The sequence below is a fragment of the Anas platyrhynchos genome, chromosome Z, assembly GCF_047663525.1.
Source record: "Anas platyrhynchos isolate ZD024472 breed Pekin duck chromosome Z, IASCAAS_PekinDuck_T2T, whole genome shotgun sequence".
Classification (NCBI taxonomy): Eukaryota; Metazoa; Chordata; class Aves; order Anseriformes; family Anatidae; genus Anas; species Anas platyrhynchos.
In genome coordinates this window covers 20,438,583-20,464,994 of record NC_092621.1, presented here as the reverse complement: position 1 = coordinate 20,464,994, position 26,412 = coordinate 20,438,583, and the positions used below count along the sequence as shown (strand labels likewise).

The 26,412-nt window shown below is 35.5% G+C and overlaps 1 protein-coding gene across 6 annotated transcripts in view; it reads left to right on the top strand.

Moving 5' to 3' along the window:
* PDE4D (phosphodiesterase 4D) overlaps positions 1–26,412 on the top strand; it is a 674,141-nt gene that overhangs the window by 522,508 nt on the left and 125,221 nt on the right. The window contains exon 1 of one of the 6 annotated variants that reach the window (XM_038170327.2): positions 69–377. The exons of the other annotated variants lie outside the window; for them this stretch is intronic. Coding sequence (XP_038026255.1) covers positions 313–377 — 65 coding nt within the window. The 5' untranslated portion in view covers positions 69–312. Of the gene's footprint in view, positions 1–68; positions 378–26,412 lie in introns of those variants that run through there. 6 annotated transcript variants of the gene reach the window in all.

The following is a 26,412-nucleotide window of genomic DNA, read 5'->3' as shown; positions in this document are numbered from 1 at the left end:
TTCCCATGTGACCTACAGGGAGAATAGATTCAAAATAGACTAGTTCCTCCCAGGGCAATACAAGGCAGAAGAGAAAAGCACTGTCATTTCCGAACAGCACAGTGCTAGAGTAAATTCAGTGTGAAAAGGGAAGGAGTTGCAGCAAGTTAGAATTCTTCCTCCGGAGCCTGGATTATTACAGGAAAAACATTTGAAGTATTTTATTATTTTTTTTAAAGAAGGTTTTGAAAGACACTTTGAAATGGAGTACTCTGAGCTTTATAAGGAAAACTGATGTGTGAGTGCTAGGAAGACTGGAGGAATTTTTTCAAAATGAGTATTGTTATGAAGCCAAGATCCCGATCTACCAGCTCCTTAAGGACTGCCGATGCAATGTGGTAACGTGTTTGGCTTTTTTCTTTCAAGTTTCCCTTCCTATAATGACCCATAGACATGTCCCGAGAAAGTCACAGGGTTTAATTTTGATTTGATAGATTTTGCATGGTTATTGAAGTTTGACTGTTTCACAATTACAAGTAAGAAACAAGATTCTTTTTTTTTTTTTTTTTTTTTTCCCTGGACATTACGCTGTGTGTAGTATTTTTTAATGAGAGGCATTACATAAGTTTTTCCTGTTTAGTAATTAGATTCAGTACTTGCACTTACAGATGCTTTCTAAAAATCTTCAGTAGATTTACTTCAGCAACAAGCTTATTATATACAGCTTGCAGCTCTGGAGGCTGATGTTAAAACGGAGCTATAGTTTGCACAAGCTATTTTGGGATGCTTACATGTCGCTTTGTTGCATAAATAGACTGACTGTAGAGAAAAGTGTTCTGGGAGGAGACAGACTTCACAGAGGCATGAGTGAGACTGTGCTGTGTTACACTTCATGTATTTGCCCTGCACTCAGATACTTGGAGGAGCAGAAGCAGATTGTAACAATGAACTGTTTGTACGACTTTCTTGCTAATTTTCAGTTAGAAATTGTTAAAGTTCAGTATTTATTTTCTTGGAGAAACTTCTGCTTTCTATAGCTTGTTAGTGACAAACATGACAATTTTATATTAGGTACAATAAATAAATAAATTCATGGTTCTCTGTTAATATCTCCCACTTTTTTTTTTTTCTCTCTACATTTTTTTTTTTTCATAAAAACACTATCATTTATGTAAATAAACAAAATAATAGACTACTTTTTCAGGACTATATAACAAATACATAAAATGACGTGCTTTAAAATACTGTCTTTGTTCAGAAATAAATGGCTGATGTGACTGTGGGATAGAATAGTAACTAAATTTCTTTGTGAACAAATATATCAAGCTAGCATAATTGAATATGAGCTAATATATCCAGTTAATAGGCTAATGTTCAATTAGCCTATTCAAATCTTTATCTTTCAAGTAGTACTGAATGAAATCATTCCAAGTCATGTCATTACTATCATTAAAGTAAGTAATTTTTTCCAAAACTAAGTAACTGCAGTACTCTAACTAAATAGTAGTCCCAGTTGATCTCAGAAGCTGGAATAGTTTTGCTGAAATAACTGCAATAAACAGTGGCTCTTTATCTTTATTAAAATGTAGTAAAGTAATAATAAAAACTTGGTGTTACATATCACTAAAGTGTTACACTGCATGCTACTAAAACAATAATATCTGGAAGTGCTGTAATAGATTATGTGTCTCCAAGGTAAAACATGCATGCCTCAATTATTATGTAAAGATATGCAAATGAACCAGTATATTTCTGATTACTTCATCTTCCTGTCAATTTTGTCTTATTTGAGTGCTTCCAATAAGTTGTGAAAAAGAAAAAAAGTAAATCTCTGAGCTGATATTTGCAGGCTGGAATGACCATCCGTTATAGTCCAAAACAGCTGTCTGTATCCCTTTTGCTGCCAATGCTTTTAGTTAGCGCATTGATCTAGTGGATCAATGGAAGATTCCATTTTCTGCTAGCTGCGAGTTGAGAGTCATCTCCTACCGGGCAGTTTGGAAACATTACCTGAGCTCAGGATGTGGCTCATAGGGAGATCCTTAGGAACTGTCTAGATGAGGTACATACTGTTTGTTCTCTTTGTGTGAAGCTGAGCCAGGCCAGCCCTGCCCAAGCAGGAAAAGGAGAGGGAACCCCCACCTCCTCCACACCTAAGCTCACCACCAACTACAGCCCAACCATACCACAGCCACCTCCAGCTGAGGAACCTATGTAGTGGGTCTGAGCATGCCTGATTTCCATATTACCTCCATGAGGTGTCTTGGGGTTCTTAATCACCAGACTTGGGAGCCTGTGAGTTTGGCTCCATGGGTCAGTGCCATTTCCTAACGTTTGGTGGGGCAGAATACCATCATAACAATCTTGATGTATTATTAAACAAGTCCAAAATGCTTAACCATAAATAATGTGATAAAGTTAGCAGCACTAATGGATATTTAGGCTGGGAGGCAGGGAGAGCTATAACATGTCGTTTTCCTTATCTATTAACATTTCACAGCAACCCTGCTGTGTGTTGGAGAAGGAGGGAAGAGCTGTAGTAAAGAGAAGGTGGAAGATTGTGAACAGAAATAAAAATCGCAGTGAGCTTTTTGGTTCCCAGAAGCACAGAACAGAGTCACAGTGCTGTACTGAAGTATGAATATCCCTCCTGAAAGGGTTTGATAGAAATGGTCCCAGGGTATTTGCATGCGGCAATTTCCCATGAAGAACAGAATCCAGGTTCCCAACATGTGTGTGGTAAAATCATGTTATTTTCAGTATCAGCATTACGAAGCATCTAAATGGTATCACTCACTGTTAGAGGGGGCACCAGCCAGCTCAGAGGTGTCTCAGGTGATCCCAGCTGGAGAGCTGTTCTGGTGTTTCCTGTTACAGGTTAGCTCAGTTGGGGTTGGCTGCTGCTTAACACGGTAGAAGGGTCTGTAGGCAAACCTGTTCCTGAAACACCTGGGAAAATTTCATCTGTTTGTTATAATAACAGAATTAAAAGCAGATGGTTGTTTTTATGCAAAATAATTAGGAAGGTGACTTATTTAAGAATTAATACCTATTAATTTAATGTAACTCAATTCTGCTATTCATTCATAACTTCAGGATGTGATTGTGAATCAGAATATTTTTAGATAACATTCTAGAATAGAAAAATGGTCATACAGACTTTTCAATGGCAGAAAATTGATTTGTCTTGCTGTTCCTGGGAAGAAATAACAAAGTAATAAGAAAATTTTCTTTAATGCAAAATGTTGATTGAGAGAGCAGTATACATATTAAAATAAGAGTACGACTGTTTTCTTGACTATGTGCCACTGAAGAGTAGAACAGCATTGGAATAAGAATGTTTTCCACAGAAACACACTTTCTGTTTTTTGTTTTTCTTTTTGTTTTGTTTTTTAATGAATCAAAAGTCTGAATGTATCAAATATAATAGAAAGTCTACCAAGTGGCCAGGGGTTTGGGGCAACAGCAAAACTGATGGAAAACATGCTGGAAAACATGCAGCTGAAAAGATATTAGAACTTCTTTATTTTTTTCATGATAATTAGTCCAAAGATCTAATAAGCCTCAGCATTTTGCCACGATCCTTTCTGCAACATACCTTGTGAGTCTGGAGCGATAACTATCTGTTTACTTTGTGGGTTGGCCTTCTCCAGTCTGTATTTATTTTTATAACATAAGCCAATTCATGCTTTGCTATTTTTTGGAACTTACGGTTGGATGATCTGCAAAGGGCACATACCAGTCTCCCTGCTGCCCTCAAAGCAGAGGACTTCAGTGATTCAGTGAATTTGTGTTATTCCATAGAGCAATATATTTGTTCTTATTTAATGCCAGAAGTGGGTAATGCTGTTCATGATATCAGGAAGTTTGGAAGACTGGAAATAGCTGAAGGATGTTGTGAGGTATAACTTTCTCAGTCTGTAACATATTTATGGGTAAGTGGAATAAAACTGATGTATTTGATGAGCTTTTCTGCTTGTACCCTTAATGTGTAGATCACAATAGGAATTCTAAAAAAACTTTTATCAAACAGGGACAAGAAAACACTTGTGGTCTGACATCAGTGCATAGTGTTTCTGAGGCAGAAGAACTAGTGCAGAATGTTGGGATGAGATCCAGCTGTGCTGACCTGAGATAGCCAGAGTGGCTTCCCAACTTAAACATTGCACAAAGTAGAACTCATACCCCAGTAGATTTCATACCTCAAAGTAGATCATACCCTGGTCTTTTGGAACCCAGGCATTTGCCATGATGAAACAGAAGCTGTATCACACCATTTAGAGACTGAGTAGCCCCAAACAATTTAAATCCTTGGTAATCACTTGGTGCTAGCAAGCCTATTGCCAGTATAAAGGTGATAAAGATATATAATAAATGCCATTGTATGAGTTGTATAACTCTAGGTTATTGTTATCAGGCCTCTATCTGAAGTAACTGATGACTTTCAGACTAGGAATCCCAGTCCTGGGAAGATCAACAGCAAAAAATTTTCCTGAAGGAATATTTGTCTAAAGGGCAGAGAACAGTGTATAAATATAACTGTGAACTATATTAACAGTATGCACACCACTAGACTGTTGAAGAGATCGAGAGTTTGTGTTCTTGGATCGGATGATTTATTTATTTTCCCCTCTCCAGTGTTACGTTTTTTTTGTGGGAGGTGGGTGCCTGATTATTATTGTTGGTGATATTACCTGTCCCCTGTTGCCATAGCTTATGAAACCACTCTTGAATAAAAGAGGGTTGGGAGCTCACATAATTTTCAGTTATGCTTTTAGTAGCTGAAGAGGTTGAATACAGTCCATTTGGAAAGCTCAAAGCAAGCGACAGTGTCCAAACTCAAGGGGATGCTGAAGTACTGGATGTGGTATGCAGAATTAGGGGATTTGTAAAAGCTGAACAAAATCTGCAAGCTAAAAGTGACCTTCCCTGCATGATGTTTGACTTTGGTGGAATTCATAGCTGAGTTCACTTGGCCAAATAAACCATCATAAGCTGTATGGATCCCAAATCACGAAGGCCCTAGAAATTTGTGGTGGTATGTGTGCTCTTCTTTATTCCCCCAGTGTCAGTGCTAATGAGGAACACTGCACAGCCAGTGTTTTACTGTCTTCCAGATTGTGGAGTGTTAAAGTTATATTCTAAATGCAATAGGAAGAAATACTATTTTCTCTAGTGAAAGTAGTCGTATCCTAGTATTCTTTCTTCAGCAGTGGCAACAGAACATGAAGGCCTGTCCAATTTCTGCCATTGTATTAGGGATGCTATTGGGTTCATCCTTGCCTGTTTCCTTGAGAGCCCATCTAAGGACCTTCTGCCCACAGATTTGTCTAACCTTTTCAAATTTGCTAGTACTATCTTTCTCCACAGTCTTCTGACAACCATACCAGCCAAGTCAGAAAGTACTTTTTTATTGTACTTCCAGCAGGCATCCTACATCCTATTAGTTTCAACAAGTTTCCTTTAGTTTTGTCATTTGATGAAGAATACTACATTCACTTTATCCACAAACTGCATTATTTTTAAAGCTCAATCATAACCTTCTAGGCTTTTTTCTGTCAAAACTTAAGGGTTATAGCCTTCTTAGACTTTCCTAATAAGGCTGCAGCTTCATTCGTTGGTCATTTTTGATGCCAATCTTTATATTTCCTCAAACACCACTATATCCTTGGAATAGAGACACCAGACTGGGACATTACACAAGATATTTGCAAACACCAAGGTTTTTGTACAGTGACAAAATTGTCTGTTTTTTTTCCTAAGTACCCTTTATGATGATGCCCAGTATAGTTACCTTTTTTTTCTGCCACTCCAAATCGAGTCAGTGATTTTACAGAACTGTTTCCCTGTTTATTCTTGCCAATACAAACTTTTGGCATGGTCTCATCTTTGAATTTTTCTACAGCAGAAGCATTAGCTTTGTCAACATAAAATTCAATTACTTTAACATGAATGTGATAAGAACTGCTGTCTTGAAATAATGTTATTATTTTTTAAACAAACAAAAAGTATTGTGAGACTTGCCAGACAGCAAATGGCAGCTCGACTCCACCAAAGAAAGGGCACTTCCTCAGAAATGCAATCTTTCAAGCTAGATCAATTTCTCCAGAAAAAATAAAAAAAATAAAAAAAAAAATACGTAATGTTCTTATCTCACTACATGCAAGCATGTGATGTAGTTTTCTGCCATTCATTTCAGAGTCCAAATAATCCACTCTCAATTTTCATGGAGACGAGGTCCCATCTTTACAGCACAGTTTGTTCTCACACCTTCTCCCTGTGCACATATGTAGACTATCAGGTCATGGGTTCACATTTCACCAGGTCATGAGGCCAATGGGGATGAGACACTTTGGTTTCTATCCCTAGCATTGCACAAGGGAGAGTGTAGCAAGCTTCATGGGTAGCTCAACTTGGATGACCAAAGCTTATTTACAGCTGGTTCAACTGAGGACAAGAGGTAGCCCAAATGCTCAAATCCGGATCAATATTGAAGTGCCTAGATAGAAGAACCTTTCCTTTTATTCCCTTCCATTACACATGGGTGAACTAGTTGGCTGCATTTTTTTCCAAGACAAGGAACGTATTTCTTCCAACACAATTCCCTGAGAAGCACAATTTCATTGTAAGATGTAACAGACCAGATTCAGCTCACTGAAAGGTTGATGTCTGCCATGTCTATACCTGAACTTGTAACCTCACACTCTCAGTGGAGAGAAATATTTGCCCTCAGGGTTTAGCATATCATCTATTTTAGATGCCTACCTCAGGAGATGTGCTTTTGATGCCACTAATTTTATCAATGAAACCTCCCCTGAATATAAGTAATAGTAACACATATAAATGGAATCTAACTTGCATAGGGTGATTAGCAATGTGCATATTTAACCAAATTAATTCTTTCTAATGAAAATAATTTATCTTATGATGAATACACAATTTAATATTTAGTAACTGTAGCATTATTTTATGATATAAGGAAAATATTTGTACAAAACAGAAGTTCAGTATGGAATATAATGTGTTAGAGCACAGCAACGAAAATGAAAGTAATATTCAAAGAACCTTGTGCTCAAAATCTAGTCAGTTCATATTCACTGAACACTAATGTCATCATTCTGATGACAGCACAAATGACTTAACCTTGTTACTGTGATTCCCATCAGATTTCAGCTCTGATGGGTTTTAATTCAGGCTAATATGCAATAAAGCATGTTTCATAAATCATGTTACTAAAGACATAATGTAACTAGATTTCTGCACTCCTTTGAGTGTTGAGGTTAGTGATCCTGTGAAGAGGTGTACATGTATAGTGTAAATAGGTGCATGGCTATAGTATGGTATGGTATTTTAGATATTTATTCTTTCATCAAAAAGTATGACATATTTTCAAATAGGTTATATATAAAAGGAAGAACAGTGTATAGTTTAGAAGCTAAGCTGCAGAAATTGATTTTGCTCATCTAACTTTTCTTTCTAGTATTCAAGAAATACATAGAGGAACTAATGTCTTAAATTTGCTTCTTCTCCATTTCTCTTCTGGTTGTATACCAGCACCTGATGGTGCTATTCTACATTACTCTCATAGTAATAAACTCAAAACCTCAAGCACTGAGTTAAAAATGCTTTTGGATATAGATATTTAAGAAAGACTTTTCCTGTTCTATGAAAGAGTTAAAAATTGGAAAAAGGGAAGAGATTGCTTAAGAGTTATAAATAACTGTATTTTTGTCAAAGATCTCAAAATAAATGAATAACTGTATTTTTGTCAAAGATCTCAAATTCAGGGCAGATCAGCTGAAAAAAATATTTTCAGTAATTTTATCATGCTTTGTATCAATTCAGCCATTTAAAATGCGTATTAAGATCAACTATTAGAATTAAAAATTTTGTCAAACTAGAAAAAAAAAGTTTTACTTGGATAAAGAAAAGTTTGGATGATTTTGAAATTTATCCTCAAATTTCTTTAACAGTATCAATAACTTTCTTGTAAAAACTTTCAGTGAGATGATATTCTCCAAATGTCAACATTGTGAAGAAATTTCAATGTGTGATTATATGAAGCTCTACAAACAAATAGCTCTATAATTCTCTTGGAGGTGGAAAAAAAAATGGAAAAAAAAAATTTTCCAGAAATTTACAGATCTAATTTCCAGAAATACGCAAGTCTAGTCCAGTAGGAATCAAGCTGTGTTTTCCTCTGAGCCACAACACATTTCTAAGCAAAAAGTCTGTCAATACTACATTTGTAGAATGCACTATATCTCATGGCCAAAACTGGCACATTGGTGCCAGCTCTGCTGGGTGGATGATGATGAACCCCAGTGATTAAATCTGTGTGGTGTCCTGTACTGCATCTCTTAGCTTCTGCCAGCATTCAGGCATCAGGGCAGATAACAGCAAGCACTTTTAGGAAATTCTTTCCAAGAGGTATGTATAGAAAAAACAGCCCATCATTACAAAACCTACTTAGCTGCTATGCTGAGGCATCCTCTAGATAAGATGATCTTCCTTATTAGAAAATTCTGTTCATCATCATTTTTATTGTCTCAGAAATTTCTGTACATAATGATTTGAAGCTCATGTGCAGTGCTGTCATTTGACACAGGAAGTTTCATTGACTTAACCAGCACCTACAATCCTCTTGTTATACTTTCATGTATTTGCCTTACTATTTAGGGTCCATCTCCTCAGGTTGAGTTTACTTTTATTTCCCCATTTTTCTTTTGCATACCTTTTATCCTCCTTATTTACCTTGAAATCTTTCTTTCTAAGTGAGTTTGAAATAACCCTCCTAATTTGAATGTTTAGAAAATTTGCCTTTGTGAGGCTGCAACAAAACCATTATTATCCTAATTTTACAATAATTTCATGAAAAATAAACCACACTATTTTAGTTTTTGCCTTCAAAACGTGATATAAAATATGTATTTATACATCTATACAGTATTTATACACCTGCTCAACCACTTCTATGTTTATTACACGTATTACTGTATCACAAATCTAGCTATATTGTAAATACCTTGCTTTTGAAATGTAGATTACAGTATCTATAGCATTATTTTATAGCATCTATATTCAGATGCTGTAAAAAACATCTACTATACTCTGAAAAGTAAATAAAATGTAATAAAAGAACAGTGAATCCTGCCAGTGGTGCCAGTCAGAAGTTCAAGAACAAGATTTAAATTACTAGAGATGGTTATCTGAAAAAGAGAAAAGATTTGATCCATTATGTTTTGTAATGGAGAATCTTAGGGAGCTTTCCTAATACAGGTTTCACTTAAAATTCTGTTTAATTAAAAATTAAATTAAATTTAATTAAAATTTAATTTTTAAGTGAATTTAATTAAAATTCACTGTTTAATTACGGAATATAAGTACATCACTAGATACTTGAACAGTGATTATTAAAGAACTACACACTGGGAAATTAAGTGAATTTAATAGCAGCTAAATCCTTTTTTTTTTTTTGTACGTCAGATATGTGATGCCTGTAAATTTTGACAAATGTGCTTTTGTGAATGTGTATGGATCTATACTCAGCATATAGTATATGTTATATAGTATGACTTGTAGTTTTGGTTTTGTATCTCAGTTTTTCCAAGCACTTCAGTTGTGCCAAAAATACAATTTAGCCCTCATAAATTATGTTTCTTCAATTTAATGTGAAAAGCCAGTGTTACAAAGTCTGTATTGCCTATAGTGTATATGACCAAATGAAGTGCATCACACTTCCAATAATTAACACCTTTTGTCTCAACAATTTGTAATATTTATTACTACCATCTCAAGCCATCCTAAGTTTTGTTTGAATTAAATTGTATGTGTAAATTTTATTTTCTTCTCCCTATCATAACTTTTGTTTCAGTTAAGCCTTTTTCATTCATAAAAATCTATCTACTTGTATTATTTTCCACTTGGCATAGCTCCAGACATTTTTGTACAAAATCAGTCTTACAGTCTTGAGCAATTCACAGTTCTCACATTTCAAAATATGTGACTCAATGATGATAGAAAAGGTTGTACATTTGAATCCAAAGGTTCAAAAATTAAAAGTCCAGAAAAAAGATCTATTACTTGTTTTTTAAATATCTCTGTTTAGAAGTCAATCGCACATTCTAGTGCACTTAGTTTTTGTTGAATACACAAAAGTAAAGAAACAATCATGCCTTACTATATTCAAATATACAGTCTGCATACCAAAAATCTCTATGTGGGCAAGAACCATAAGAATTAGAGCTCTGATCAAAATAGGGATGATACTATCTTCCTGGAGCCTCGCTCCTCCACTGGAGCTCAGATGGACCATGCAGTTTGGTCCCAGGCACCGTGACCACCAACAGGTATAGAAGTCACACATGCTCGCATTGCCAAGCTGCAACCAGTCCTCAGCCCATGGGCTTGGCGGACCCCCCATGTACTGCTAGGTAAAAAATACATCTGCAGCAGGGGAGATTAGTTTAAAGTTTAGATTAGCTTAAACTGCTAATTAGACACACAAATTTTCACCCGTGCATTAACAGATAATACAAAAAACTATGTACATCCAGAGGGCTGTTCAGAAAATCTGGAGTGCCATACCAACACAGGGAGTCCTTCCAGCTGTCCATTGGGCCATCTTCACAGTCACTCTCTAGGGAACCTCACTTCCGTACTTGGATGCCTGTGAAAATTGATTCTGTAAATCTTCCACATGTAATTAAATTAAACATTTTTCAAGTTTCTCCAAGTGGTGCTAGCAACTTTTTAGAGAACAAAACACATCTTTTTGTTTTGTTTATTTACTTCTCATTCTTGATTCATGTGTGTATTTATTTTTCATGGTTTGTATAAAGATGGTATGATAAGGCCTTTATCTGCCGGGGCTTCATGTAGATAGGAAAAAGGAAATGCAGAGGAACGATGTCTGATCAGCTGAAATTCCATTTCTCAAATGCTAGAAAGATCTTGTCCAAATCCTGTCTACAGTTTTTCATCATTCTTAGTCTGTTATGTCTGAAACTGCATCAAAAATTGTTGGCAGGTATATCCCTGGCTTGTAGAACAAAATATGATCAATTAAATATTTAAATATTTAAAAGTCAGAAAGCCTGAACTTGCTGTAAGATTGTTAGGCAACAGATAGTCTGACAGATTCAATAATGGCAAAATTCTGCATGTTCATTTATGAAGATTTCTGACAAATGAAAATGCCAAGAAACAAAATAATAACAGTAGAATAGATATATCTGCTGGTAGCTATTCTGACTATACCCATCAGCAGACATTTTTCAGTAGTAGAGGCCATATAAGTTGTTATATAAGTTTTTAGCTTTTTTTTTTTCTTTTTTTTTTCTCTTTTCTGTTATTACCTACTTCTTTGAATATCAAACAGAAATCTGCACATAATTACCCTAAGAATGTCAATATTGGACAGGGCTAAAAAACAAACAAACAAACAAACAAACCAAACAAAAAACATGCATCATTTCAGACTGGAAACGGAACTAAGGCCCGTAAGGGATCCCTAACTTACCCTGAAAAAATAGGCATTTTCCATCTACTTCCCTTATAATGTAAGATTTCTTGTAAGCCTGTCCAGTGATGTGAAAGAAATTTAAAAATATATAAAGTACTGATCCACTTGAGCATGCTTTATTCAAGTGCGGCTTGAAAGCAGTTTGTAGCGAGGCAGATAGGCTAAAATGGACATTTAGGCAGATGTTGCTACTGCTTCCAAATGAATTTCAGATTTTCTTCATATCTCCTTCACTTTTAGATTTCTGTAGTCTTAAAATGATACTGACTTCTGAAATTGAAATATCCTATAATTATAAAATTATTTAATTTCCTACTTTTCTTTTCATCTCTTAACAATCATTAAATCACCTGGATGTCAAACAATTCATGCAATACAATATGCTGTTTCACATAGACTCTGCTCTGGCAATTTCTGGCTTCTTGTTTATTTGAACAAATCTGTTGGATTAAATGGAATAAGCTCTATACTCTAAATTCAGCAAATGCTTATTTACAGCACCAGACAATTGGGTTTGGATTTCCTTTCCTTCCTGGCCTATATTCTGTCCCTTGTTGCTTTCTTTTCTAAGTTCCTTGGATTTATTTACCTCTAATATCCACTGTTTCACAAATTACTTTTTTTGTAGATTCTGAATAAGTCAAACTGGAATTTATGCTTTTCTTACAAAATGTGGCTGAAAAGAGGAATTGGGTGTGTGTAAGAAACTGTTGTGATTTGTTGCTTTTCATATTGGAAAACAATAAGGTTTCCCCAACTCCTTTTCATTCTCTATTCTACAATATGCACCTCTGTACAAATCAGATAACGAGATATTAGATATGTGCCTTTTGTGTAGTCAGGGAGAAAACATTCTGCTTGAGTCACTCTGGCTGTTTTTTGGTCTGGTATAATGATCATTTTGGCTGTTTTGTCCACTAATTACTCAGTATCATAAATCTACTTTTACATCACCTTTCATAATTTTCAGTTCTTTCCTTGTGCTTTAGTGAACAGACTTATGAAATATGAAATACAGTATTCTTCCCTCGGTAGCATGCAGCACAAGAAAGGCTACACTGTAAATAAACTGAAAAGCACAGTTTTAATATTATTGCTCATTGTTCTGTGACCATTTTGGCAGCTATTCGAAATACACACAGATGACAAAAAAAATGTCAAAACAGACAACAATTTTCATCTTCCAAAAGTTAGATTATTTTTTGGAAGGCATGGTAAGACAAAAAATGGATCAAAGTCAGTGGTACCCCTGTATCAAAACTTGCTGTAGTGTAGATAGACAATTGGACAATTGCATAATTAGTTGCTTTAAAAAAATTCAACCTGTTGTGTGTTAGTTCTGAAGCAAACTATTCAGTTACCCTTCTTTTAATGAGCCTGAAAAAGATTCTAGCTGGATCAGTGATATTGAACCTGTGCCCTTTCCAGCCTAGTCTGCAGAAGTTTATTTTCTGATGTATCCCCTTGGAAATGCTTGCTAAGCCAATGTGTGTTTTGGTCTTTGGATTAATGTCTCTATTATCTCACGAGTCACCTCAGTGCTGTCTGTTTTGATTTCCATATTATTAAGGAAAGACCCATGCTTGCCTGTGTTTCAGTAGGACTGAAATGACCATTTAGGTCCAATGCCTTGTAGGGTCCCGGATATTTGAGAAAACGTAAAAAGAACTGACTCAGTCGATACTGGCACAAGAACTGTTTTTATGCTTAGTAACGCTGTGATTAGCGACTTAGTTACTGACATCTATTTTCCATTCCCTAAAGGCCAGAAATTTGAGCTGGAAAGATGTTAGGAAGCATTCCTTGAACCTCTGGTAGTAGCAGTGGTGGCAGCCTTCATAAAATCTTAGCATTTGTGCTGACTTGAATACCAGAATTGCCTATAAAAATGATTTACCTCTTATCACTATGTTCCTGCTGGTACCATCCTGTTTATAGCTTACATGCTTGCTGTTATGAACATGGCATATGAGGCCCTTCCAAAGGCGACTTTCAGCTTTAGAGGTCTGTTTCCATTAAGTCCTTACTCATACTTAGCAGTTCCATCATTTGTCTTTGATTCATAGATAGTGATTGCATTTGCATTTTTGGCAATGTGGGCATTTGCAGCTGTGAAGCAATGTATTTTTCTTCTTGGAATTTCCATTCTTGGAAAAAGCTGGAAATGAATAACTTGGAAAAGATGTTTTGTAAAGCAATCGCAGTTTTTAATCTTGTCCAAGCAGCTTCTCCATCTCAGAAATGCATTCTCCCGTGTCAGTAAAATGACCTTATGGCTTTGTGGCTGATACTGTGCATTTGCAACTGCCACAATTATTTGTTAGTAAAATATAAATTCATATTTATGCTATCAGTCTCATTACATGGTTAAAGATGGGTGGGAAGCATATGTTGTTCTGTTTCTAGTAGTTCTTCAGAACATTTTGGTCACTCACCTGAAGTCAATTACTATCCTCATCAGTCATTATTTTCTTACTATCTTGCTGATACTAAAAATGAGAAGTCCAATATCATTCTTGTAATTGAAGGCAAAACACTGTAAATCTTTTATCATTAAGATTAGCTATCTGGACTCTCTTCCTTCTCAAACTTGTTTCAGATAGTGGTCGTGGTAATATTGGAGAATTTGCTTCAAAATTGGATGTTATTTTAACTGAAATGTTCCTTGGCATTTAGAAATCCGGAATGGCAAAATGAAGTGAAAACTTCAAAATTGCTTGGAAGAGACTGTTGATATACAATAATAACATAAAAATGTTAATAGTAAGTCCAGTGTGGTTGTTTTAACCAGGGAAGAAAATCTATGGGCTGTCAGATTTTGGGACGTACTTTTGCTTGTTGGCATATCTCTTTTCTTCATTCCTTTATGAAAAGTATTAGTAGACAGAATTTTCTTTGATGGACATATGGATGGGTTTTCAGTTAAGGATCCTTTGTTGTATTTCTTTTCCCCTCTCCACACACATCCAGTCCTTTCCACCTTTGACTGCTGCTTTTCCTGGGTATGTGAATATTCTGTATCACCTTATGTTTTATCATAATAGTCCTGGTACATAATAATTGTGAGAGCAGCATTCTGAACCTCTTTGCTGTTGTACTGTCCCTGTGCAGCCTAGGAGCAGTGTCTCATTTCAGACTTACCTCCTAGTAATGTGATGGTCCAGGTACTAGACAAACCAACTGAAGTAGAAATATTACCGGATCTGTTGCCCACCGGTGTGGATGAACTCATTAAGGAGGTTAAGACTGGAGGCAGTCTGGGCTGCAGCAACAACTCCATGGTAGAGCTGATGATCTGGAGGAGTTTGGGCCTGGTGAAAAGCAAAGTCAGGACCCTGAACTTCCAAAGAGTGAACTTCTGGCCTGAAGCAAAAAAAGATTTTTTACAACTATTTATTTTCTTAAAACTTCTTATGATTTTTTTTTTTTTTTTGGTGAGGTTTTCTTTTTCTTGTCTTTTTTTTTTTTTTCACACTTTTTCCCATTTCTTTTTTAACCATTATTCCCTCTGTTTGCTTCCAAATACTACAGAAATATCTGATCTAACATCTTCCACTCCCTTTTTAATGATGAGTCGTGCAAGTAAAAATACCAAGACAAGTAAATAAGCAAGTCTTCCATACAAATTCTTCCTATTCCTTCAAATATTTCCTGTGGGTAAAACAGTTAAAACTAATTTTCTTCTTCAAATCCACTTTTGATAGGTTCTTAAAAAGCAATGATTTTGATATTTCCGGAAGCCTTCCTACTATTCCCAGTGAAATTAATTTTAGTCCTTGCAATTTTATTTTTATTTTTTTAAAGGCCAGATATCTTAGAACTGTACAAAGTATCCATTTTGCAGGTAGGGAAATGGAAGCACAGAAGGGGATAAAGTGATTCACTCAGGATGACTCATCTAGTGCAAGAAGTGTTTTTGTATCCTATTATCCTGCTTCAGTCCGGCAAAAGAAAAGAATGAAACAAAGAATTTCCTGATAGCTTATAGAGGAAAATATCAGGGCCCCTCCCTTGGCTGCCTGGAGGGCTCCACTTCTGCTTAAGGTTTGTCCTTAAGAGGCAAAGACTTTGTAAATTCTGCTCCAGAATCATAGACTAGGCATGATGACTGTGCGTGTATAATTGTGTTAGCTCGGGAGGGCATATAACGCCATGTGCACGTGTGATGGGCTTACCAGAGCTTTGGGCCATTTGCTGAACAGAACTTCTTGAAAGATACTTTTTATTTGGCAAAATAATTAATTATCCTGGGAACACTTCACAGCGTTAAATAACCCGATCACAGGGAAAAGTAGTTGGTGACATATTTTTCCAAACGAAGAAATGTTATGCTGTCTCTTTGTCTATTTTTTTTTTCCTAAATCCACTGGGGCTAGAAGCTGGCATTTCTCCTTCTCTGGTTGTTGCATTGCTCATTTTGTAATGTTTCCAGAGTAATACGATCACGTCCTTGGCGCCAGCAAGTATGGCATGCCCTTTCCCAATTTTAGTAATGACAATATCAAGAAAATAGGCTTTTGGAATCAAATTGCCAATTTGATTTTATTAAATTTTTATTAAATCTATCTATCTATCTATCTATCTATCTATCTATCTATTTATTGATTTATTCTTCACAAAGTGAAATAAATCATTCACATTTTTTTCTTAAAAACTGGAAATACCTTATCGGTAAATGCCTTTATGTGATTGACTTATTATTATTTTATTATGTTATTTTATAATATATTTTTAATATATTTTATTATATTATTATTTTATTTATTTTTTGCTTTTGACAATTTAAACACATAACCCTTCAGTACTAGTCGGAAGACTTGTGGAGTCCCAGGATGGACGGGGGAAAACAACCTGCTTTTCCTAATGGAGAGTGACAGCAGAAGAAGCAGTTCTATCAGGCAGTATGGTTGAGGATGAGCACCTCTGTGAGAAACATCTGTTTCCCTCACGGTTTCTTAATGTGAGCTGAAGTACAGAATTCATTCTCTGGAATTGGTTTGCATTTACAGATAATTTTATAATTGATAGGAAAACCCTGAATGTATGAACCTTGGATGTATTCGTAGATCTATAGGAATGTATTTGTGTACATGACAGACTGAGTTACAAATTTTAGTATTGGCATCGCTTTCTGAGGAGAATGCTAGAGTTTATTTTGCAACGTATAGTGATTTTTTTTAACAGCTTTGGCTCATCAGATCACTCACATTTATAAAAAAAAAAAAAAAAAAAGTGTATTTTTTCAGTTCCTATTTCAGCCCACTGAAAATCTGTCCCCAAGTTTGTTTAATACTGGAAAAGAATGTCTTGTTTCATGTAGTGTGTAAGCTGGCATTTTTACTGCTGCATTCCTCTAAAGAAAGACTCATTCCTTTCATGAGACATGCTTAGCTGTGTGTGTGGCATCATGAAACTGTAGCAGCTAGTGTTTTGTTTTTTTTTCTTGCTTCAAGTCAATTTGGAAATTGTTTTTCAGAACCTGTAGACTTCTGCTGGTTCAGGTATTTTAATAAATCAGAGTTGCTTAATGCATGTAGTAATTTTACACCACATAATGTTTCTATATTTGTTAACAGTTAAAGCATGGTATTTATAACTTTTGCTTTCTGATCAAACACTTGTGCACAATAAGGTATCTTACAGGGAGTGAAACCCCATACAAATATAGGGGTACAAAGGATTTAAGTGAGAAATATTACAATACTAGTCAATCATTAAGAGATTATGAATGAGATGTTCTAATGATCTTGAAGTTTATAGAAGATGAGGTTAATCAAACTTGCATTGTAACCAAAATGAAATTTAATTTGTTCATCTAGATACAAACCACTAGAAAGCAAACCTGCAGCACTGCACTTGAAGTTTGAGATCTCTGATGGTCCACCGGTAGTAGCTGTTGATAATGTTACAGTAGGCTGGAAAAGAAAAATGGAGAAAAAAAACTGGTGTAGACAAGAGCTTAGAGATTAGGCCATACACGAAAACATCTTTCCAGCTATGTAGAAACATACTATGTAGAAACATAAAGACTATAATAACGACTATAAATAAAGACTATAATAAAGACTTACATAGTATAAAGAGAATTGAAAAGAAAAGATTAAAGTGAAAGTATTTCCTAAAGTGTATATCTAAAATGAGATGTCTAGGACTTCATTTCTTTGATTTTCTTGTGTATAATGATTCACATATTCAAAGCATAGTTTGCATGAAAGTGTGAGAGAACAGGCTAGGAGAGTACTCTGGGTGCATATCACCTCTGCTGGCTCATTCTTAGCCTCTTCCATCATCATTCGTTTTTGTCTATTACTGGAAACAGGACAGTGGATCTGATGGATCTTTGATCTATCCAGTAGCTGCTGAGATATTCTGAATTCATTTGTGTTTGCAAGTGATGATGCCATACAGCTCAAGCAACAGCCTTTCAGAGTGGGTACCTCATGACTGACAAATATGTAGTTAGTGATGTGGTGAAGCTGGTGTGAGTGACTAGTTAAGTATCAACTTCTCTGCAGCTTGAGCAAAAATTATTTCCCCTTCTTGGGGAAATAGGTAAAAATTATTTCCCCTTCTTGGGGAAAGGTAAAAAGCACTTTTTACCTTTCTCTAGTCTTTTGCATCACTCAGTACCAACCTTATGCAATGAATGAGACAAGAATCCCACTAAGAGGGGTTTGTTACTTAGAGCCTTCCTTAGGCCCTGAGCAAGGCAAAAGTTTGTTAATATATATATATATAATCCAATTTTTTTTAACTTTTTTTTTTCTTAATATATATATATAATGTAGAAATATGAGGTGACTGAGTTAAAGTTGGCCTAAATTTATGAATTTTGAAATCTATGAAGATGTCCACAGAATCAGAAACAAAAATAAATAAGAAAAATGCAGACACTTGGCTTAGTTCTATATAAATTCCATATCTCTGCTGAAAAATGTGAGTAACTAAAGCATCTTACAAATCAGGTTCCAGATTTTTTTTAGTATAAAATATATACATTAATTTAAAAAAAAGAAAACAGAGCCATATAATTCAGCCTATCAGGTAGCCCTCTTAAGTAATGTTATTATGTATTTGAAGTAAACTAATATCACATTCAAATAATATAATAAAAATTAAGAAAAATAAGCTAAAAATGATCCATTATTGTAAATTACAATTTGTTTTGGACTAGTAATGAGAATTACCTTTCTGTTGTATTAGGTGAATTTTCTCAAGGTCTGTTGTCAGCATTTAAAAGCCTAAATCACATACAATATGAGCACATACACTCAAGATATTGCAGCCTTGGCATCCTTCCACATCAATCTCCTGACCTTTTTGTTTCTCTTTAAAAGTTGTTGCTTTTATGTGGCAAAGCTGTGGCCAGGATTTCCAAGTCCAAATCATGAAGTGGACCTTGATACATTTAATAAAATTCTAGGGAAGTAGCATCCACTAACAATTTAGCAATTTGGTAAACTTAATAAACAATGCAAAAAACAACCCTACAAACAAATATTCCATACCACAAACAAATAGCCAGTATGTAAAGAACATAAATGGAAAGGGTTTCAAAGAAGCAATTAAAAAAAAAAAAAAAAAAAAAAAAGCAACATGCAAAATCATTAGAGGTCTGAAGCTCTTAATACTTTTGGAATTTAAGCCATTTAAGCCAAAAAATTAGAGGAGCTTTACACCAGTGTGGGAAAAAGATTGTTGCTTGTCGATAAAATTACATCTCCTTTGCATAGACCTTTCATTGGTATAGATAATCTAGAGCAACACTGGGAGACACTTTCTTGACTTAAAGAAACAACAGCGGTTTCTTATCCAACTCTCCACTCTGTTCTGAAGAAGGCCTTGTACTCTTGTGGTTGTCTATGTGTGCATGTTGTACTGCTAAAGCAAATCATCTAACCTATGGGAAGGTGACAGTGTGTGTGTGTATTTATATATATATATATATATACATATATACTAAAATCAAATGGGATATTCCCTTCTATTTGGTCCTTTCTGTCCATTGCCCTCATCCATTCTCTGGAAGAGACATTTTTTGAGCACAGATTAACTTGAGCTCAGTTGTTCTAAAGACTTAGTAATTATGAGCCGGGTGATGCTGAGGGAAGTGACCTTTTGTCACAAAGGTTGTACTTTCCTCTCCTTTGGAACCTCTATCTGTAGGGTATTCTCTAGGAACTGAGAAGAGTGAGGAACAACTGCAACATCTTTCTCCAGTCATCTTCTGTCTAGGGCACTCTTTTCCAGAGATCCCTGACACAAAGCACAGGGTACATGTAACTGTGACCTCACTGAGTGTTTATTGTCATTGTGGCTCTACATGAAGGTTTTCTGAAAGGTTTTTTCAGGAAGTTTTCAGATTCATGGTGGTGTTAGCCCTGTGGAAAATTTGTATCTATTTCCTGGGTTCATTGTGCTTTCAGCAATACTACAGGATATTGACTTAAATATTATATTTCTGAGGAACTGCCTCTTCTGATGTGTACTTCTTTTATCACACAACTAACTGAGGAAAAACGTAAAAGCAATTTGGCTTATTCTCATAATGACATCTGACTGAATTCACTGAAATGGGGCTGAGCACTTCCAGTGCATTGGATTTTGCTTTGCTGGCAGCTTCCTGCTTCTCAACCATAACATTACATCCATGTTTATATTCCAGGTTTTCCTGAAGGAAAGACTTTCCACTAATATCTTAGGGGAGCTGCATTTTAGGATTAGTCAGTAAGCTTAATGGATGGTTTTCATGTTCTAATAAATTGCTAGATCAATATTTTGAAATACTCTGAGATTTCATTCCAATGCATTTAAATTAGAGAAAGGTAATAACAACCGGAAATGCATTAAATACATGCTATATTCTCACACCCAGTGCAGGTTGGTTTTGTATCCCAGTGTCCAAATTTGTCTCAGAAAGTAGAGCTGCAAAAAAAGAAGTGGGGATAATTGGATGGATCAAAACTCAACCCAGAAAGAAAAAGAGTTTTTTGAGCACTTCTTGAAGAAATTAGGTGAAGTGATTTTTTTAAAACGTGTTTGAAGGCACTTAAATGTGTACAGCCTGGAGAAAAGGTAAATATGAGCAGACATAAATAAGGAATGGTTTAAGTGAACAGTGATTGTAGACTGTAAATTAAACAATGACAATTATAAAGAGGAAAAACATCAGTCCTGCTGATACTGCACTTCTGGGATTAAGTAGATAGATAATTTTTTTTAGCTTTCATTATTTCAGATTATCCTGAAAGAACTGTGATTCTTCAATATACTCTGCAAAGTTCCTAATTCAGACCTTGGCCACCAGAAGCCTTGGGGAAAACTGTTAATGTGTCGGTGGTCTTTTTTTATTACGTATAAAGCAGGGAAATGGTCCTAGTAGGACTACTATATAGAAAAAAATACCTAGCAACTTAAAACAAGTTTAAGCCTAAAGAATTCCCAAAATATCTTGGAAATTATTTTACATATTGTTTCTCCCACATCTTTTACTTTGCATTTTTATTATGCTGCAATAAGATGAGTATTTCAGCTTCAAAGAAACATCAAACAGCAAATGTGTGTAACAGTATCTAGAATCTGGGATTTGTTTCTATACGTCACATTAGTAGGAAGATGTTTACTTGCAATAGCCAAGTTCAGAGAGTACAGATTGCTGGGTAAAGAGTAGTCATCCCTGAGGAAAGAATAAAATAAATCATAAAGAGTCCTAGTGTGGCTGAGTAGAAGCAAATTGATTTAATAAGTGCAACAAAGCCTTTAAAGACTCATGTGCCAAATACGCAGAGCACTGGCGTATAATTAAGAATAATGTGACTTTATGAGAAGTAAGCCTTGAATTCAGTATCACAAGACCATTCTAAGCAAAGTCCCCCCAGATAAGGAATAGTCATCACAGGAAACTCCTTGGTTTGAAACTTCATAACAGAACATAAAACAGTTTCTTTAGAGAGCTTGGCTACATTTCTTATGTCTCTTTTGCTAGAAAATCGTGAGATGGAAACTCGAACAGATAGTTGGAGTTCCTTTACTAGCATGTTTGAGTAGACTAATACTTATAAGTCTTTTTGCTTCAGTGCATTTTTTGTCCAACATGTGTTCTATCAGCCTTTTCTCTGGGCTTTTAATATTAGCATTAAGCCTTGTTACACTCTAAAATTAATTTCCCAAAACAAATATGCCAAGAGAAAAAGGCAAGTTCTGCTACTGAAAGGAAATTTCATGAAGTGATACATTTTATTCTTTTGCTTGCAGTCTTGATACTGGAAAATCTATCCACAGTGTATCTAAAAATGGAGTTAATCATAGGGCTCACTTGCTGAATCACTTAACTGGAAATCCAAAGCCACAAGTAGGTAGTTGGCTTGAATTCTCAAATCTACAGTGGTAAAAGAAAATTCAGATGTAGATCATATGTTCCATTTATATAATTTGCTTATAACTCACTAACCATATATGCAAGTGACAAAGGTAGAAGTTTTTTTTTTAACACTGCTACAAAGAAAATAAAAATATGAGTTAGATCATATATAATATATATTTGTTTCCATCATCTGTGGAGTGGTGATACAATATTTCTTCTAAACTGTCAGCATAAATATTTCTCTCCCTTTCCTTCACCCTCCCACCCCCCTGCCCTTTCCTCAAGTCTCTAGTTTTAACTAGGTGTGGGGGAGGAGAGAGAAAGAAAAGTAGGAAGTGAAAAACAAATACAATATCTCCTGCACCACTGTCAGACAGGAAATGTTTTGAAAAGTCCTGGACGGAGAATTAATATAAGAAATGAACTTCAGACCTGCCATTCAGTTACATAAGTACACTGATTTATTTATGTATTTATTTATTTATTTATTTTTCTTCTGATACTGCAAGTTAGCTTGTTAAACATCTACAGTCTAGCTGGAGCCTATGTCAGGGGATAACAACTGACAACTTGTCTGTTTTGGATGAAGAAAAGACCACATTTTCTTCATTATTAAATTCTGGATAACTATGTCTAGTGACAAAGGAGACACTCCAGTTAGCTGTTGTCTCAATTTAATGCTTAGTTTATCAATAAGAAATAAAAAGGCCCAAGAGAAATCATAAAGACATAATCTAAGTGTTTTTCCAGTCTAATTAATTAATGTAAAATGTGTCTAAAATCAGTATTTATCCAAGAAATTATAATATCAGTTAGGTGTATTAACAAGTCTTTGGATAGACAGTTAATTCAATTAATGCAGTAAATGTATTTTGTCTATAAGCTAAAGCAGAATTTAACTTCCTAAAATACATAAATGAAAATTCAGTTCTTAACAGATAATCTCTGTTCCAGAAGAAGGGCCTTATGTCTTTGACTTCATTTATTCCTTGCACTGCCTTTTCTGACTGTAAAATTAATATAATAGAATCAATGCCTACCTTACCCTAAATGCTTTCTAATGATAATATTCCAAGAATCTTTGTGCATTTTTTTAAGAATTGGGTCAGAGTAGTTGGCATGATTTCCACAGTAGCTGAAATAGTCTGTCCTGATAAAATAAACTATAACCAATGCAAAATAAATCCATCACATCTAAGAACAAAAGTTTAAACTGACCTGCTTTGATTTGGGACACATAGGTCTCCAGGATACACAATAACTAATGTATACAAGGTCTAAGAACACACTCTGCCTGTCATATCCTGTCTTACAGAGCCTTTCCCCTCCCAGGGATTTTGTACTGAACTACCGTAAAAAAGGGTTCACTGTGGGCTTTCTCTGCCACTGTTCATTGTGAGGGCTGTCCAGGTGAGGTGTCTCAGCTGGCATCTCTGCCAGGTTTTCTCAGCCCAAAGAATAATCCAAGTTACAAATTAGGGTTCTGCATTTGAGTGGATCATCTGATCCCCCCCTTTCTCTAATATCTACAGGCTGCCATGTGTGTGCCTCTGGCCTGAGGCAGAAGCTGTTAATAACTTGCTCTCTTCTTGGAGATGTAAAGAAAGATTTATTACCTTGCTTTTGCTTGAAGTGAGACTGCCCAAAGGCAGTTACTACAGGGCAGTTTTTCTGTGATAGCTTCAGTGATTTATAGCTTCTATGCATTTGTTCTGGTGGTGGGATTGTGCTTCCAAGTGAAAATACAGGACAGGGCATTTGGGAACTGAGGAAATTGAGATGGGTAGGTAGGTCACTGAGCAGGTCGGTGTTTGGAGAAATTGCTTTGCACCAGAACAATAGACTCTTGTGTCAGGAGAAGAAGAATCTTTATTTCTTCATGTCTTGCTTGGCCCTATCATGTTTAAAGATGGCTTTGAAAGATAAGATGTCCCTAGAAGATCAATTATTTTGGATCCCATTTCTTTCCCTCCCAATAGTTTCCAAGGCAGGAGAGGCTGAAGGTAGATAGAGAATAATTAGGAGTACAATTTTTATTTTTACAAAGCCTTGTAAATTCTTCATTTTGGGGTAGAATTTGTTTTGTTCTCTCCTTTACCATTGCTAACTTCTCTGCAAAAGTACAAACAATAAAAACAGAACTGCAGTAAAAATATTAAATTGCTAAGCTCTCAGTAATAAGGAAGATCAATCAATATGAAGATTTTTCTATGCATCCTCAATTACAAGCTCTTGTGCATATTCATGATGATGCTATTACTTCTTATGTAGCTATAAGCAATATTTTGTACACAGGTCTTCTCCTTTTTTCCTTTTAGCAACCTTGAAGAGAATAGCAGGGAGTCTTTTAAGGACTTGAAAGGAAGTCCACAGAGGGTTTATTTCACCATGTAAGGAAACTGTGCAGTTGCTAACACTGAAGTAGTGCTTATCTAGGATAAGATATCTAGGATTCTGAACCTTTCCAACCCAAAGATTCCCAGTACTGCCTGAAGCAAATCATCAATAATTTCCCTAAAGGTTGCTTATGATGTTACAACTTCTTTTCCTTTTGGGAGCACAGGAAAAATTAGCAATGAATGCTTACAAGTTGCTCAAGAGAGTTCACCACCTCTGTACATAGCCTGGATGATGCACAGTGGGCAAGACGTGCAAGCACAATGAATAGCCAAAAAAGGAAAAAAAAGACTAATCTTTCATCTCATGTCATGTTTGCTATCGCTGAACACTGAATAAGGGAGACTTAAGGGATAAACAGTATCCAGCATGTCAAAAAATATTTTTGTGGAAATGCACAAACAAAAGCTGCTGAATCAGCACTGACTTTTCATATCTTTGGTATCTCTGGAGTTGCAGTAAAGCTCTTTGAATGTAGAAGTTTCTGTGATATATTCTGTGCCAGATGCGCCTATCGGGGAAAAAAAAAAAAAAAAGAAACAGCTCAGCTTTATATATGTCATGCAAAGTGCCTGAAGCTGGCTGCAGATCAGCAGTGCAAACACCTGTCTTAAAATGGGCACTTTCTGACTGTTAAAAGGTGGCAAAACTTCTGGCACCTTCATTAACAATTTCCATGCTCCTTCTTCCTTTAAAAAGAGCCTCCACCACCAAAAGTGCAAGGAGACCGATGAGCATGCTAGAGAGAGAATAACTTTCGGGTTGTCACTGACAATGCACTTATTTTTTAATTCACAGCATATTCTCACTGCAATTTAAAACTTAACAGAAGCAGAAAGATAAATATGAAACAGCCACAGCTGACTTTGCAATTTCTGCCCAGGCAAACTAGAGTCTGTCAATTTTTTACCTTAAACTTTTTTTTTTTTTTTTTTTTTTTTAAGTTACATGCATGCAGCAAGAAAAATCATTTGTGTAAGTTCAATTCCCCATTCTGATTCTCTCTTCATTTGATGCAACATAATCAGCAGCTCCATTTCTTGCAACGACTCGTGATTCAGCCAAAGTAACATTTGATTTTCAGTGTACTGAAACATCCTATATCTAAAAGCAATCTAAATATTTCATTTAGATTTCAGTAACCTTTTATGTATGAAAGTTTTAGCATATCTTAGTAAGTAAAAGCTTAACAAGACACTTAACTACTGTAGCATTTGAGAAACTTGTTATACAAACGTGTTTGTGGTACACACATGCTGTATTCACATTCCATCTTTTGCTGTAGTACTGAACGTTTTTTTGATAGTTATTATGAACATTATAGATATATGAACATTCTTGATAGGTATTTAAATAAATGACATTTTGGATGAGTGATATAAGCCAGATCCTAGCTGGTATATCTGAATCCATTTCTTTACTTTTGACACCCATCTAGTGGACACAATACAGTATCACAGGATAAAGTTCCTACCAAAGTAGCTATGTGCAAGTCTTGCACATGCTGTTACCTGGTGGTGCAAGCCACAGAGCCTCTCAACATCTCTCAAAATCTCTGTGATTTTATCTAATAGACTTCTAAATTTTATTATGGTCAGTATTTTATGACCTGACAGTGAAGTCATTCATAGAAGCCTGTCTTGGCGTTTGACTAAGAGAAATAAGATTGCTAATAGAATATTCATATGTGCACAAACCCAAGTGAGGAGAACAGAAACTCTATGTTCCTTTACTCCAATAAAAACCAACCTTTTATTCAGTTGAATAATTAAATACACTGTTAAGAAAATCAATTTGATAGACACTTCTTATTTAATATTTTTCTGCTGAGACAGATTTGCATTTAACTTCATTTATTTCCATCCCACTTTTACCATTTGCTTTAGAGCTTTTCAGTTTATATATGTATTTAAAATGACATTGCCATTAGCCTTGCCATTGCAAGTTAATCTTACCATGCACAGGAGAAAAGGAGACTTTACTGCTGCTGACACTGCAGCCTCAGTTAGGTGGCAGACGGAAGCAAGAAGCAAGCTAGTATAGAGTAGCTGTGACACTGCTGTACCAGGCTGAAGTCTAACCAATGGCTGACATGTACTATCATTAGACATCGATGAAAATGGTGTATGTCCTTCATATGAACACTGTT